At 36.0% G+C, this 14,576-nt stretch overlaps 1 protein-coding gene across 2 annotated transcripts in view; it reads left to right on the top strand.

The window, feature by feature from the left end:
• Positions 1-14,576, top strand: part of PARG (poly(ADP-ribose) glycohydrolase) — a 188,577-nt gene that overhangs the window by 152,883 nt on the left and 21,118 nt on the right. For both annotated transcript variants that reach the window (XM_006757138.2, XM_006757139.2), the window contains exons 14-15: positions 576-654; positions 6,160-6,268. In XM_006757138.2, the coding sequence (XP_006757201.1) occupies positions 576-654; positions 6,160-6,268 (188 nt within the window). The remainder of the gene's footprint in view (positions 1-575; positions 655-6,159; positions 6,269-14,576) is intronic.

Here is a 14,576-nt window from a genome sequence, read left to right as displayed (position 1 = left end):
CTGAGAGTTTTTATCAAGAAAGGGTGTTGGATTTTGTCAAATGTGTTTTCTGCATTGATTGATATGACTATGTGTTTTTTTTCTCTCTCAATTTGTTTATGTGATGTATTACGTTTATTGATTTGCGGATATTGTACCATCCTTGCATCCCGGGGATAAATCCTACTTGGTCAAGGTGTATGATCTTTCTGATGTACTGCTGGATCCGATTGGCTAGGATTTTGTTGAGAAAGCAGGGAATGTCTTTATGTAAAATTTCTTTTCTCAACAATACGAAGTATTATCAGATTACATTCAAAACAGTGGACTTGTATAAGACACAGTCTTTATGCACTCCTCTTAAAAGAAGGAAATAAATTTGAAAACATGTTTTGTTTACTGTATTGGTTGAGACATTTAGTCACTGTATGATAAACATTGTAGCGATTTTTGGAGGCATTCTATTATTTCTTCATGAAAAATAATAAATCATTTTAAGACCAGTGATTTTTTTATTGTTGGCTTTTTCTTTTTAGAAGGTGAAGCTTTTAAGAAAATATTTCTGAAAAATAGTATTGGAAGCTTCTTTTTTTCAGGTACTGAACAGTACAGTGAATACACAGGCTATGCTGAAACTTATCGTTGGGCCCGGAGCCATGAAGATGGGAATGAAAGGTGAGTTCATTTCTGACTTGATTATTGCATGGCCAGAAGCTAAAGAATGTGGCCTCGTATATTCTGTCTGCCATCTATTCTTATTTCAGAAATTTAACTTTCTTCTAAAATTCAGTATTACAGCTTCATTAGTAGTTAAAACAGTATTATCATATATCAAAAAGAAATGAAAGCCAAAAGTCTAAATCAAGAAGAGGACGACCAGAGCTCTTTACAGTTTTTGCATCTTAGCTACCAATTGTAAGCAGTCAATAGAAGTTAACTTCCAAGGCCAGACTCATTTAGAATTGGTTATATTTATAGCTTAAAACCCTTAAACAGCATAAGTAGTTATCCTTACGTTTTCTGGGAGGCTAGGTAGGTGAAGCAATCTATGTTCAGACAATTTGCCTACTGATACAAACAATTGACAGCAGAAATTACAGTGAACTTTGCTGCTGCTATCTTCTATTTTTTATTGAAATATATTTTTACATGATATTGCTTCCCCAATAAGTTGGTTTAACAGAGGTGAATTTTTATGCATCTGGAACCTGGATGCTTGTGTGTGTGTGTGTTCTAATGAAGAAGAGCCAGTATGGGCTTAAATGATCCAATCAAAAGGGTAGCTGAATGGATAAGAAAATAAGAACCATATATATGCTATATACAAGAGACTCACCTCAGAACAAAAGATACACACAGACTATAAGTAAAGGGATGGAAGAAGATATTTCATGCAAATGGAAAGGAAAGAAAAACAGGGGTAGCAATACTTATATCTGACAAAATAGACTTTAAAACAAAGTATATAATAAGAGACAAAGAAGGACACTACTTAATGATAAAGGGAGCAATCCAACAAGAGGATTTAACCCTTGTAAACATTTATGCACTCAACATAGGAGCACCTTAATCTGTAAAGCAAACTAGATGGACATACATCATGGAAGAGATTAGCTGTAATACAGTCATAGTAAGGGATTTTAACACCCCATTGACATCAATGGATAGATCTTCCCAACAGAAAATCAACAAGGAAATGGTAGCCTTAAATGATACACTGGATCACAAGGATTTAATTGGTTACTTCAGAGCATTGCACTCCAAAGCTGCAGAATATACTTTTTTTTTGAGTGCATATGGAACATTTCTAGGATAGACCACGTTAGGACACAAAATAAGTCTCAATACATTTAGAAAATTAAAATCATATCAAAGTATAAAGTAAAATCATATCAAGTATCTTCTTTGACCAGAATGGCTTTGAAACTAGAAATAAATCAAAAGAAAAAAACCCTGAAAAACACACAAAGATATTGACTCTAACTAGCATGTTACTAAATAATGAATAGGTTAACAGTGAGATCAAGGAAGAAATCAGAAGAGACCTTGACACAAATAAAAATGAGAACACAGCAACCCAAAATCTATGGGACACAGAAAAAGCAGTCCTAAGAGGAAAATTCATAGCACTACAGGCCTACCTCAAGAAATAAGAAAAATCACTAAATAAACATTCTAACTTTATACTTAGAAGAACTAGAAAAAGAGCAGCAAACAAAGCCCAAAGTGAATAGAAGAAAAGAAATAATGAAGAGCATAGTAGAAGTAAAATAGAATCTAAAAATGAAATTCAAAAGATGAATAAAACCAACACCTGTTTTTTTGAAAAGATAAACAAGATTGACAAACCTTTAACCAGACTCATCAAGAAAAAAAGAGAGAGGATCAAAATAAATAAAATCAGAAATGAAAGAGAAGAAGTAACAACTGACACCAAAGAAATAGGATTATAAGAAAATATTATAAACAACCATATGCCAACAAATTGGACAATCTGGGCAAAATGAGTAAATTCCTAGAAACATACAATCTTCCAAACTGAATCAGGAAGAATCAGAGAGTCTGAACAAAGACAGATTACAACTAATGAAATTGAGACAGTAATAAAAAAAACTCCCAACAAGCAGAAGTACTGGACCAGATGGCTTCACAGGTGAATTTTACCATACATTCAAAGAAGGATTAACACCTAGTCTTCTCAAACTATTCTAAAAACAAGATGAGGGAAGACTTCCAAAGTCATTTTACAATGCCAGCAGTATCCTAATTCCAAAACCAGATAAAGATGCCACAAAGAAAGAACATTGTAGGCCAATATCCCTGTTGAACATAGTTGGTAAAATCCTCAACAAAATACTAGCATACCGTATCCAGCAGTACATTAAAAAGATCATACAGCATGATCAAGTGGGATTTATTCCAGGGATCCAGGTTGTACAATGTTCACAAATCAATAAATGGGATATACCATATACATAAAATGGATAAAAACCACATAATCATACCAATAGATACAGAAAAGGTATTTGATAAAATCTGGCACCAATTTATGTTAAAAATTCTCAGCTAAGGCAGAATAGAGGGAACATAATAAAGGCCATATATGACAATCCCACAGCCAACATCATACTCAATGGGTAAAAACTATAAACATTTCCCTTAGGATTGCAAACATGACAAAGGATGTCTGCTTTTATCACTTTTATTCAACATAGCACTGAAAGTCCTAGCCGCAGCAGTCAGACAAGAAGAAGAAATAAAAGGCATTTAAATTGGAAAGGAAGAGGTAAAACTGCCATTATTTGCAGATGACATAATACTGTATATAGAGAACCCTAAAGATTCCACACAAAAAACTACTAGAACTGATAAATGAATTCAGTGAAGTAGCAGGATACAAAATAGATTCCAGAATTCAGTTGCATTTTTATACACCGACTAGAGGCCCGCTGCACGAAATTCATGCACTCGGGGGGTGGGAGGGGTCACTCAGCCAAGCTTGCAAGAGAGCACAGGCCAGGCCATGGGACCCCACCAGTGCATGATCGGGGCTGGGGAGGGATGCCGGAGGTTGGCCAGCCTGGGAAGGACCGCAGGAGGGCCCCAGGGCATGTCTGGCTCATCTCACTCAGTCCCTATCAGCTGGAACCCAGCAGCAAGCTAACCTACTGGTCAGAGCGTCTGCCCCCTGTGATCAGTGCATATCATAGCAACTGATCGACTGTTTGACTGCCCCTTGGTGGTCAGTGCACGTCATAGTGAGCAGTTGAGTGGCCTTAGCATATCATTAGCATATTATGCTGTGATTGATTGATTGGACGACTAGATACTTAGCATATTAGGCTTTTATTATATAGGATAATGGGAAACTAAGAAAACAGTCCCATTTACAATTGCATCAAGAAAAGTAAAAAAACCTAGTAATAAGTTTAACCAATGCTGTAAAAGACCTGTACTCAGAAAATTATAAGACACTAATGAAAGATATTGATGAAGATAGATATAAGTAGAAGGATATACCATGTTCATTTGGATAGGCAGAATTAACATCATTAAAATGCTTATACTACCAAAAGCAATCCATAGATTTGAGTGCAATTTCTAAGAAGATACCAATAGCATATTTCACAGAACTAGAACAAATATTCCAAAAATGTATATGGTTCACCTTTTTACATGAAACATGAGAATAAACTCAAATGGATTAAAGACTTAAATGTTAGACCGAAAATCATAAAGCTCCTAGATGAAAACAGGGAGTAAAATTTTACACATTTCTCATAGCAATATTTTTTCTGTATAAGTACCGCGCGCTAACCGATTGCGCCACTGGAGCTCCTATTTTTTCTAATATGTCTCCTTGGGCAAGGGAAACAAATGAAAAAATAAACAAATGAGACTACATCAAACTAAAAAGGTTTTTCACAGCAAAGGAAACCATCAGCAAAATGAAAAGACAAACCACTGAATGGGAGAATATATTCCCCAATGATACATCTGATAAGGGATTAATATCCAAAATTTATAAAGAATTCCTACAACCCAATGCCAAAACAAACACCAAACAACCCAAATAAAAAATGAGCGAACGATCTGAATAGATACATCTCCAAAGAAGACATACAGATGGCCAATAGACATATGAAAAGATGCTCAACACCACTAAACATCAGAGAAATGCAAATTAAAACCACAATGAGATATCACCTCACACCTGTCAGAATGGCTGTCATCAGTATATCAACAACCAAGTGCTGGCAAGGATGTGGGGAAAAGGGACTGGTGGGAATGCAAATTGGAGCAGTCAGTGTGGAAGGCAGTATGGAGTTTCCTCGAAAAATTAAAAATGGAACTGCCTTTTGACCCAGAGATTCCACTTCTAGGAATATATCCTAAGAAACCTGAATCCCTAATTCAAAAGAATATATGCAATCTTATGTTTGTTGCAGCATGACAGTACCAAGATATGGAAGCATGCAGTAGATGAGTGGATAAAAAGCTGTGGTACATTTATACATGGAATACTACTGGACCTTAAAAAAGAAGGAAAGCCTACCCTTTGTGAGAGCATAGATGGTCCTGGAGAGTATTGATGCAAAGTGAAATAAGCCAGTCCGAGAAAGACAATTATCTCACTCATGTGGAATCTAATGAACAAAATAAACTAACAAACAGAATAGAAACAGACTCATAGATGGAGAACAAGCTGACAGCTGTCAGAAGAGAAGAGCATTGTGGGACTGGGTGAAAAAGGAGAACGAATTAAGAAAGAAAAAAAAAGCCAAGCGGCAGAAATCACCAGCTACTGCCCCTGCAGTCATGGCCCCTGCAGCCATGCAGATTTAGTCTTTGTCATCTCAGGCCAGCCCCTGGCCTCTCCCTTTGTTTTGTTTAAACCATGTGGTTACAGTAGTTATCTGTGTGGATGCTTAACTTATGATAGTTGCTTACAGACTAACATGAAGGCTTTTATTGCTGTTCTTCAGAGTGGAAAGTTGCTTGGCATATCAATATGTGCAAATTTATGAGATGAAATATTTGGAATTTTATGTTTTCAGAATTATCTCAGCGCTTCCCTCATATTTCCACAGGCAACGTGTTATTTGTGCTGCTTTGTGTTATTGTCTGCTTTGCTGTTTTTGTCTTTTTAAAAATATTTCCACAGTCAGCGATTGAGCACAGTAGGTAGAATGTTGTACTGAATCGTTACACATGTTGTAACACTTGACTTCTTGGGATTATTTCTTGGGTGATGTACGGTGATGTTACAGACCCAGTGACCTAGAGGAGATCTTTCAAAACAGAGGAGGAATGAGTTCTTGTCAAAATACAAATGCCATATCTTTAATATTAGAGGAAAACAAAGACCTAAGGTTTTTTTTGTTTTCCCCCAAATCCTTTAACCTCTGAGACTCACTGTAAACGATGTACCCGTTTACAATATATCATATTTTTTGTCTCTCCATAATTTTTTATGTGCTGTATAATGCCTGACAGTCCACAATGTGTACCTTGGAATCTAAAATAAAATAGTGTTTTCTGCCTTCCTGTTTTTCTGAGATCTATGACATGGGTTTGTTTTTAATATTTTAACCCTGCCAGTGTCTCAGGAAACCTGTGAGGGTTTTACTTTGTGAGTGCTTTTCGCTGTCCCTCATCTTTCCCTCCTGTCCTGCCCAGGGACGACTGGCAGCGGCGCAGCACTGAAATTGTCGCCATCGATGCCCTTCACTTCAGACGCTACCTCGACCAGTTTGTGCCTGAGAAAATCAGACGTGAGCTTAACAAGGCCAGCAACCTTATTTCTTAGTTCATCTGGCAACTGTCATCTATTTACTGTCATTTTATTAATGCTGAAATTAATGCTTTCTGGTAATTCTTGCAGTGTCAGTATGTCTGCCCATAGCTCTCCTGATTTAATGGATCTGTCAGCTTGTACAAGATGTACTTTCCATTTCGTAATTGTTTGATTACTGATGCCAGATAAACTGTTGCTTGACATGAAGCCCCACACGTGCATTTATCTCACCAAATACTGGTAGCTGCTTTGGAACATTATTGCAAAACTGTAGAGATGTGAATGAACCCTTAAAATTTTTTAGACCTACTCAATGATGTTTTTCTCCACAAGGTATACTTTGAGAATTAAAACAGGTAAACCATAAAAGTCCAGTTAAAATTGTTCTATTGTGTGTAAGATTCCTGTGAATTATTTACTGATTTTGGCAATTAGACATATTTATTGTGGAATCTATGATTTTCTATGATGCTTAGTGCTGTCTACTATAATCATTTTCTTTTTAATTGTATTACAGAAATATAAAAATGAGCCATTCCTCTTGTTAGTTTACCTTTTCACCACTGTTAACCATAATAAATATACTATCATATAGGGTTGCTGATACTGTTCTCTAGATTTAGGGTCTTACCAAAACAGTTGGCTTTTTCTTTAGTTCCTCAACCTACTCTCACAGCTAAGAACACTGGCCCAATTCTGAAAACCATGGTTTAACTCCTACGGTAGGATTTAGTATGAGATTGTTTATGAAGATTATGAGGTTTGTGGTTCTGCATGGTTACAGATGTGCCATTCCCTGCACCGACTTCTGAGAATGTGAGAGCAGGCTGAGTGTGTCTCTGCAGGGGTTGGAGTGCTTTGGATTGGCATGTCGGCATTCAGTGTGTCATCTTCACATCTTCCTGGGTCTCCCCACAGGAATGGTCCCTCCTTGTGGTGGTTTTCTTATCCCAGCTGAACCACCTTGCCTTTCAGGTTATTAGTAAAATAAACAACCAAATAATCTTAACAACTTAGTAGCCATTGTAAATGTAATTATTACATTTATTATCTTATATCCTAATCTACATGAGAATCTAACTTATTGTTGCACATGTTTTCTTATATATATAATTTATTAGGTTGTTTTAATGTTTAACATTCTCAAAGGAATCTCATAAAAAGTTTGAAGATTAAATGCACTGTTTCCCAAAGTTGAATTTATATAATAGATATTATTTGTTTACCTTTTTATTTTATTTTATTTTTTTAATTGATTTCAGAGAGGAAGGGAGAGGGAGAGACAGAAACATCAATGATGAGAACGAATCATTGATTGGCTGCCTTCTGCATGCTCCCCACTGGGGATTGAGCCCACAACTCAGGCATGTGCCCTTGACCAGAATCAAACCCGGGACCCTTCAGTCCACAGGCCGACACTCTATCCACTGAGCCAAACCGGCTAGGGCTGTTTACCTTTTAAAAGAAGTAATTTCACTATGCAGAAAGACTTTTTTTTTGTTATATCAGCAGCTATACTTTCTCTTACCTGACTCTGAAACTCAGAATTTGCCTGAAGGATATCTTTTATTAACTATGTTTTAAAATGTAAGCCTGTTTTGCTGTTCCAAACTCTTGGCTTGTAGCAGTTGTTTCCAAGACATAATGTTTTTAGTATATCAATAGGATAAGAAAATTTATATTTAGATTTTCATTTTATATTTAGATGTACCTTATTAAACACGTATATGTGAATTTTTCACATGTTCATTGATACTAGAAGTCATTTATATAAGCAGAGAGTGTGGAGAGAAATATATAAAAAGGAAATATATTTAAGCACAATCATGTATGTATTAACACAGATTTAAATGTTCAGTTTTTAATGGATAAAGTCCATATTTTCACATTCCTTATGAAGGAGGTAGATAATTAACTTTTAGGAATTATCAACAAATACGATCTTCTTTTTTTCAAACCTCACCAGAGGACATGCTGAGAGAGAAAGAGGGAAGGAGGGAGAGAGAGAGAAAGAGAGAGAGAGGTGAGAAACATAAATCAGCTGGACGAAGGGTATCTGCTAGAAAAACTGCATTATCATCTCCCCATTACATTTCTATTCTAGAGTTATATATATAATTGATTTTGAGAGAGAGGGGGTGGGAGGGAGAGGAAGAGGGAGAGAAACAGCAATGCAAGAGCATAACATTGATCTGCTTCCTGCACACCCCCAACCAGGGATCAAACCCATAACCCAGCAGGCATTTGCCCTGACTGGGAATTGAACCAGCAACTTTTCAGTGCACGGGATGATACTGCAACCAACCGCGCCACTCTGGCCGGACAACAAATATTATCTTTTAAAAGATAACCCTGAGCATACATAACTCTTTTCTTTTTAATTTCCCATGGCCAATTGATGTTCTATAAATTTACTTATATAGAACTAACCTTCAGTTTACCCATCCTCAAAAACACCAGAAATTTTAAAAATGTGAAGCCTTGGTATATGTGAATAAATTGTTAGTTGTGTTACCAACATAGAAAAACATTTTATAGAGACCTTATGAGATAAACTTCATACAAAAAAAAAGAGTGCCTAGCACACTGCCTTACTTAAGGGAACTTCTCAAAAATATTTGTTAAATGAGTTAGTCAATGATTAAACTTATTATATTTTATTAATACAGTTTTTAAAGATAAACTTTTTTTAACTTTTTAGATATAAATAAATTATCTCAAATCACTCAAAATGTTACAGACTTATGGATATTTCTTAAATATAAATGCTAAATAAAGCAACTAAAGCCCAGTAAATCCCAGTGTCAATGGAAGTGTGATACAGATGAAACTACATGAAGCAGATGGGTTGGTTTTTAATGTATAGTGTTGCAGTTCTCTATTTGTTTTCAACCTGCCATTACTTATGTCAGTATGCAGGTAAGCCTAATTTATGTTTCATAAAAGATTAAGCCAAATGCATGTAGAAACTTTAAAAAAATTATACAGGTACCAATAGTAAAATTGATCATTAATGTTAAATGATTGCATATGTGCTAGGCATTCTACTTCACACTTAAAAAGCTATGTCTGATTTAATCCTAACCTCACAGTGTAGACACTGTTCTTATCTCCAATTTAGAGGCAGTGAACTGAGCCTCAGGAAGTTGACTAACATGCTCCAAGCCACACAGACAGGCAGTTAAGAAGCCAGGTTCCCCTTCCTTCAAAGGACTTTCTTTCTTTTTATCACTTTCAGTGGTTCTCAACTTGTGGGTCGCGACCCCTTTGGCAGTTGAACGACCCTTTCACAGGGGTCGCCTAAGACCATCCTGCATATCAGATATTTACATTATGATTCATAACAGTAGCAACATTACAGTTATGAAGTAGCAACAAAAATAATTTTATGGTTGGGTCACAACATGAGGAACTGCTTTAAAGGGCCAGAAGGTTGAGAACCACTGGCTTAAATGTTCACTTTCTCACAGTTCTGGAGGCCAGAAGTCTAACATCAAAGCATCCATAGGTTTGGTTTCTCCTGAGGCCTTTCTCCTTGGCTTGCTGTGGCACCCTTTTCACTGTCCTTCTTCTGTGCAAGCATGCCCCTGGTGTCCCTTTGTGTGCCCAGATTTCCGTATCTTATTTTTTGCTTATTTGTTTGTTAATCCTCACCTGAGGATATTTTTCCCCCATCTATTTTTAGAGAGAGTAGAAGGGACGGGGAGAGACAGAGAAAATTGATGTGAGAGAGACACATTGATTGCTTGCCTCCCGGCCTCCCAGGCCTAGGTCTCCCAGTGGGGCCTGAATCGAGCCACAATCAAGGTACATGCCCTTGACCAGAACTGAACCCAGTACCCTTCAGTCCATAGGCCGACGCTCTATGCACTGCTATTCACTGAACCAAACTTTTTCTATCCCCACCTCCACGCTCCTGAGACTCCAATTACTTGTATTCTTGAATGCCTAATGTTGTCCCACTGCTCATTCATCATTCATTTATCACAGTATATTTATATTTATGACTTTTTTCTTATGTTTTATTTTGGGTGTTTCTATTGCTGTGTCTTCAAGTTCATGATTTTTTTCATCTGCAATGCCTATCTACTGCTAATCCTGTCTACTATATTTTTCACTTCAGAAATTGTAATTTTCATCTTTAGAGTTTTAATTGGATCATTGTTTTTATCTTCTGTGTCTCTATTTTTTTAATCCTCACCCAATAATATGTTTTTATTGATTTTTAGAGAGAGGAAGAGGGAAAGGGGGAAACAGAGAGGCAGAAGCATTGATCAGTTGCCTCCCATACGCACCCCCAAACCCACAACCCAGGTATGTGCCCTAACCAGGAATCAACCCCGTGACCCTTCTGTGCCTGGGACGACACTCCAGCCAATTGAGCCACACCAACCAGGGCCCATGTCTCTATTTAATATGCTCAGTTTTTAAACTAGCTTTTAACATATGAAATAGCTACAACTAATACAATGTCCTTGTCTACTAATTTTATCATCTGTATCATTTCTAGGCCTATTTCTAGTGACTGGTTGTTCTCAATATGCATTGTATTCTGTGCTTTGTATACCTGATAATTTATGATTGGATGCCAAATGTTGTAAATTTTGCATTTCTTGCTGGAATTTTTAAAAATGTTCTTTAATTTTGAGCTTTGTTTTAGAAATAAGTGACTTGGACAACTTAATCCTTCGGAGGCTTGCTTTTATGCTTTGTTAGGTAAATCCTTTAGACGAGGGCTAATTTGACACCATTATTGAGGCACTGTTTCTACTTTAGCAAGTGGAAACACAAGATATATATGGCCCTGTATAACAGGGACTGTTCTGTCTACTGCTTTGTAGTGATCCCTTTCTGGCCTCGGGTTAATTTAGTCACTAATCATGAACTGAGTAGCACTCAGCTAAAGAATCTAAGGCCTAAAGTCCAATACAACTTACTATGATGATGGTATTATGACTATTGAGCATTTGAAATGTGGTTAGGGCAACTGATAAAATAAAATTTTACCTTAATTACTTTTTAAAAATCTAACTCCTCACACATAAAGATTACTATAACTAAATCTGTCTTTCCAGACTTTGTACCTGTTTCAATCTTAAATCATTAAGAATATTTCCTGCCTTGGTCGGTTTGGCTCAGTGAATAGGCTGCGAACTGAAGGGTCCCAGGTTCGATTCCGGTCAAGGGCACATGCTTGAGTTGTGGGCTCAATCCCCAGTAGGGGGTGTGCAGGAGACAGCTGATCAATGATTCTCTTTCATCATTGATGTTTCTATCTCTCTCTCCCTCTCCCTTCCTCTCTGAAGTCAATAAATATATGTATTTTTTTTAAAAAAGAGTATATCCTGCATTTGTTAAAATATGATCTACAAGCATGTACACCTGGCTTACCTCCTTTTTTAGTCATAATCCTATACTGTAAGCAAGCTTCTAGTGAATACCTTTCTCAGTATCCCTTTCTGTTTGAACACTTTTTAAAGAAAACTTGAGGATTCCTCCTTGCTTCCCCTGACAATTTAATTTTATTAAATTCCCATGAGACAAGGAAATACCACAAGCATAAAGTTAGCCCATCACCACATGGGCTAGCATTGAGAAAGCACTTAGGGCCTGGCACGCAGGAAATCATTTAATAAATGTATGGCTTTTTATTTACTACTATTTTCATAAACATTTGCCCTTTTAGCAAAGAATCAGTTTTCTAATTCTTTCATTGACAAATAAGAAAGCAGTAAGTGGTTTTGTTAAATGTTACTAATAACTTAATTAGAAAACTAATCCGAATAACTTTGGGCTTTCTAAATTAAAGCATTTCATAACTTACTAGGGACACTTAGCTATTAAAAGAGAGTTAATAATAAATTTCAGTAGTTGCAACAGGAAGTTTCCCAGAAACTGACAGCACAACTTGGAGAGGGCATTAAATGTTTTACATTTCACCGTGTTTTGTCAACTTGGGTTTAAAGCAGAAGTCTATATTAAATCACTTTAGAGATGAGTTGCACAATTCTACTTTCTTTCTTTTTTTTTTTTTTTTGTATGCCAGAGAGAAAGTAGGAATGAATAGAAAAACTCTATTTTTCTAAATGAAGCAACAAACATAAGACCAGTTTTCACCATCAGAATTCAGTGTGGATCTTTGAACTCTAGAGGCCTATCTGCTACTTTTGGGGCATTGTCACCAGATAATAATTGAAGGGCAATCCCACAAAGTGCTTTATTACTTCTGGAAACAGTCTGCTTCATCTAGGCTCCATTCGTGTTATTGGACAACACGTGGCCTGTAAGAAGAGTTGGTTAAGTCAGTCTCCTTTTAGCTAACTGATGCTGTGAAGCAGTGTTTAATCCCCTGAGAGATCAGCTGGGTGACATTCTAGAGGAGAGTTATATTTGTGATTGGGGAGATTTATGACTCCAGCTTGCAGAAGTGGCAAATAGCTCAGCAAGGGAAGAGAGAAATCATCTGTGAAAAGCTGCATTTAGCCATGGTTAGACTCATTCAGGTAAGATTAAGTAATGAATGTATTTTGTGGAGGCTTCGGGGTCAGAAATTTAACAAAGTGAAGAGACCACCCCAGCAGGAAATCACTACCATTTAACTTTTTTAAATTGATTCATTTATTGATTTTTTTTTATTGCTTATCACCAAATTTAGAAGGGGCTTGTTATTAAACCAGAGCTTGATTAACAAAACCAATCAATACTTGCTACTGATATGTCTAGGAAGTTCAACATCTGATCATTTATAATCTTTTCTTGAAATGTGTCACTACTTTTCAGAAATATTAGTTCAAGTGAGTTTTCCCCTAAGTTTCTCAATATATAGAATCAGAATAACCAAACAGATACCTATTCTAATCTTCTGTTTTACACATAATAAAGAAAACTACAGTCTGCATAATTCTTTCATTTTATATTGCTTTTTTTGTTGTTCTTAATCCACACCCAAGGATATTTTTTTTCCATTGATTTTTTTTTTTAGAGAGAGAGTGAAAGGGAGGGAAGGAGGTGGGGGCAGGGAGAGAGAGAGAGAGAGAGAGAGAGAGAGAGAGAGAGAGAGAGAGATGTGAGAGAGAGAGATGTGAGAGTGATACATTGATTGGTGGCCTCCCGTATGTACCCTGACCAGGCTGAGGATTGAACCTGAAACCCAGGTACCTGCCCTTTACCGGGAATTGAACCAAAGACCCTTCTGATGCTTGGGGCGACTCTCTAACCACTGAGCACACTAGCAAGGGCATATATTGCATTTTTAAAAAGCAAAATCAATTTATTAATCTTACAGTTATTTTATTTATTTTTTAAATATATATCTTATTGACTTTTTACAGAGAGGAAGGGAGAGGGATAGAGAGTTAAAAACATCGATGAGGGATAAACATCGATCAGCTGCCTCCTGCACACCTCCTTACTGGGGATGTGCCCACAACCAAGGTACATGCCCTTGACCGGAATCGAACCTGGGACCTTTTTCAGCCGCAGGCTGACTATCACTAAGCCAAACCAGTTAGGATAATCTTACAGTTATTTTAAAGATAAAAAATCATCTAAATAATTGTTTTCATTTGTATAGGTCTTTCTACATGAATATTTAGCTTCATATATATCTGCTCAAAAAGTACCTATAATTTTGTATTTTACCTATTTATTTTAGCCCTATATTATAAATATTTTTCATACTTTCTAATAATCTTCATAATAATACATTTAATAGGCATAAAATCTGTGGGATTGATATACTGTGACTTAACTACTGTTTTGAACAATTAGGTGGTACCAAGTTTTTCTCTATTGTACATATACATACTATAGTAATAAACAACTTTACACAGTTGCTATTTAATAAAGTAGCAAGAGAAGTTTATAAAATTGATGAACTGAATCTAAGGATAGTTTTAAGACTATTAATATTATTTATTATCTTCCAAAAGATTCTCTTAAGTATAGTGGGTATACAGTATTATATTAGTTGTAATACTTTCAGGTGTATAATATAGTGATTCAACATTTTTATATCTTACAATGTGATCACCCCATTAAATTTAGTAATCATCTGTCACTGTGCAAACTTAATACATATGTTCCCATGACTCGTAAGGGATTTTTTTATGTTATGTTTGTTGTTTTTTCTTTCCTTTTTAATTTTGTTGTATTTGTTTTTAAGAAATCACAGTATTCTAAAACCTGAGAAAATCAGTATCAGTACCAACTATATTACTTTAAGTTTAATTATTATTCCTAATTAAATTATTAATCTAGCAAGTAAAATAATATGTTTATAGTATAGTAAAAGACATAG

This window comes from Myotis davidii, unplaced genomic scaffold (genome assembly GCF_000327345.1).
Source record: "Myotis davidii unplaced genomic scaffold, ASM32734v1 scaffold854, whole genome shotgun sequence".
Lineage (NCBI taxonomy): Eukaryota > Metazoa > Chordata > Mammalia > Chiroptera > Vespertilionidae > Myotis > Myotis davidii.
Note: the sequence above shows the minus strand (reverse complement) of the source record. Positions and strands in the feature narration are given on the sequence as shown.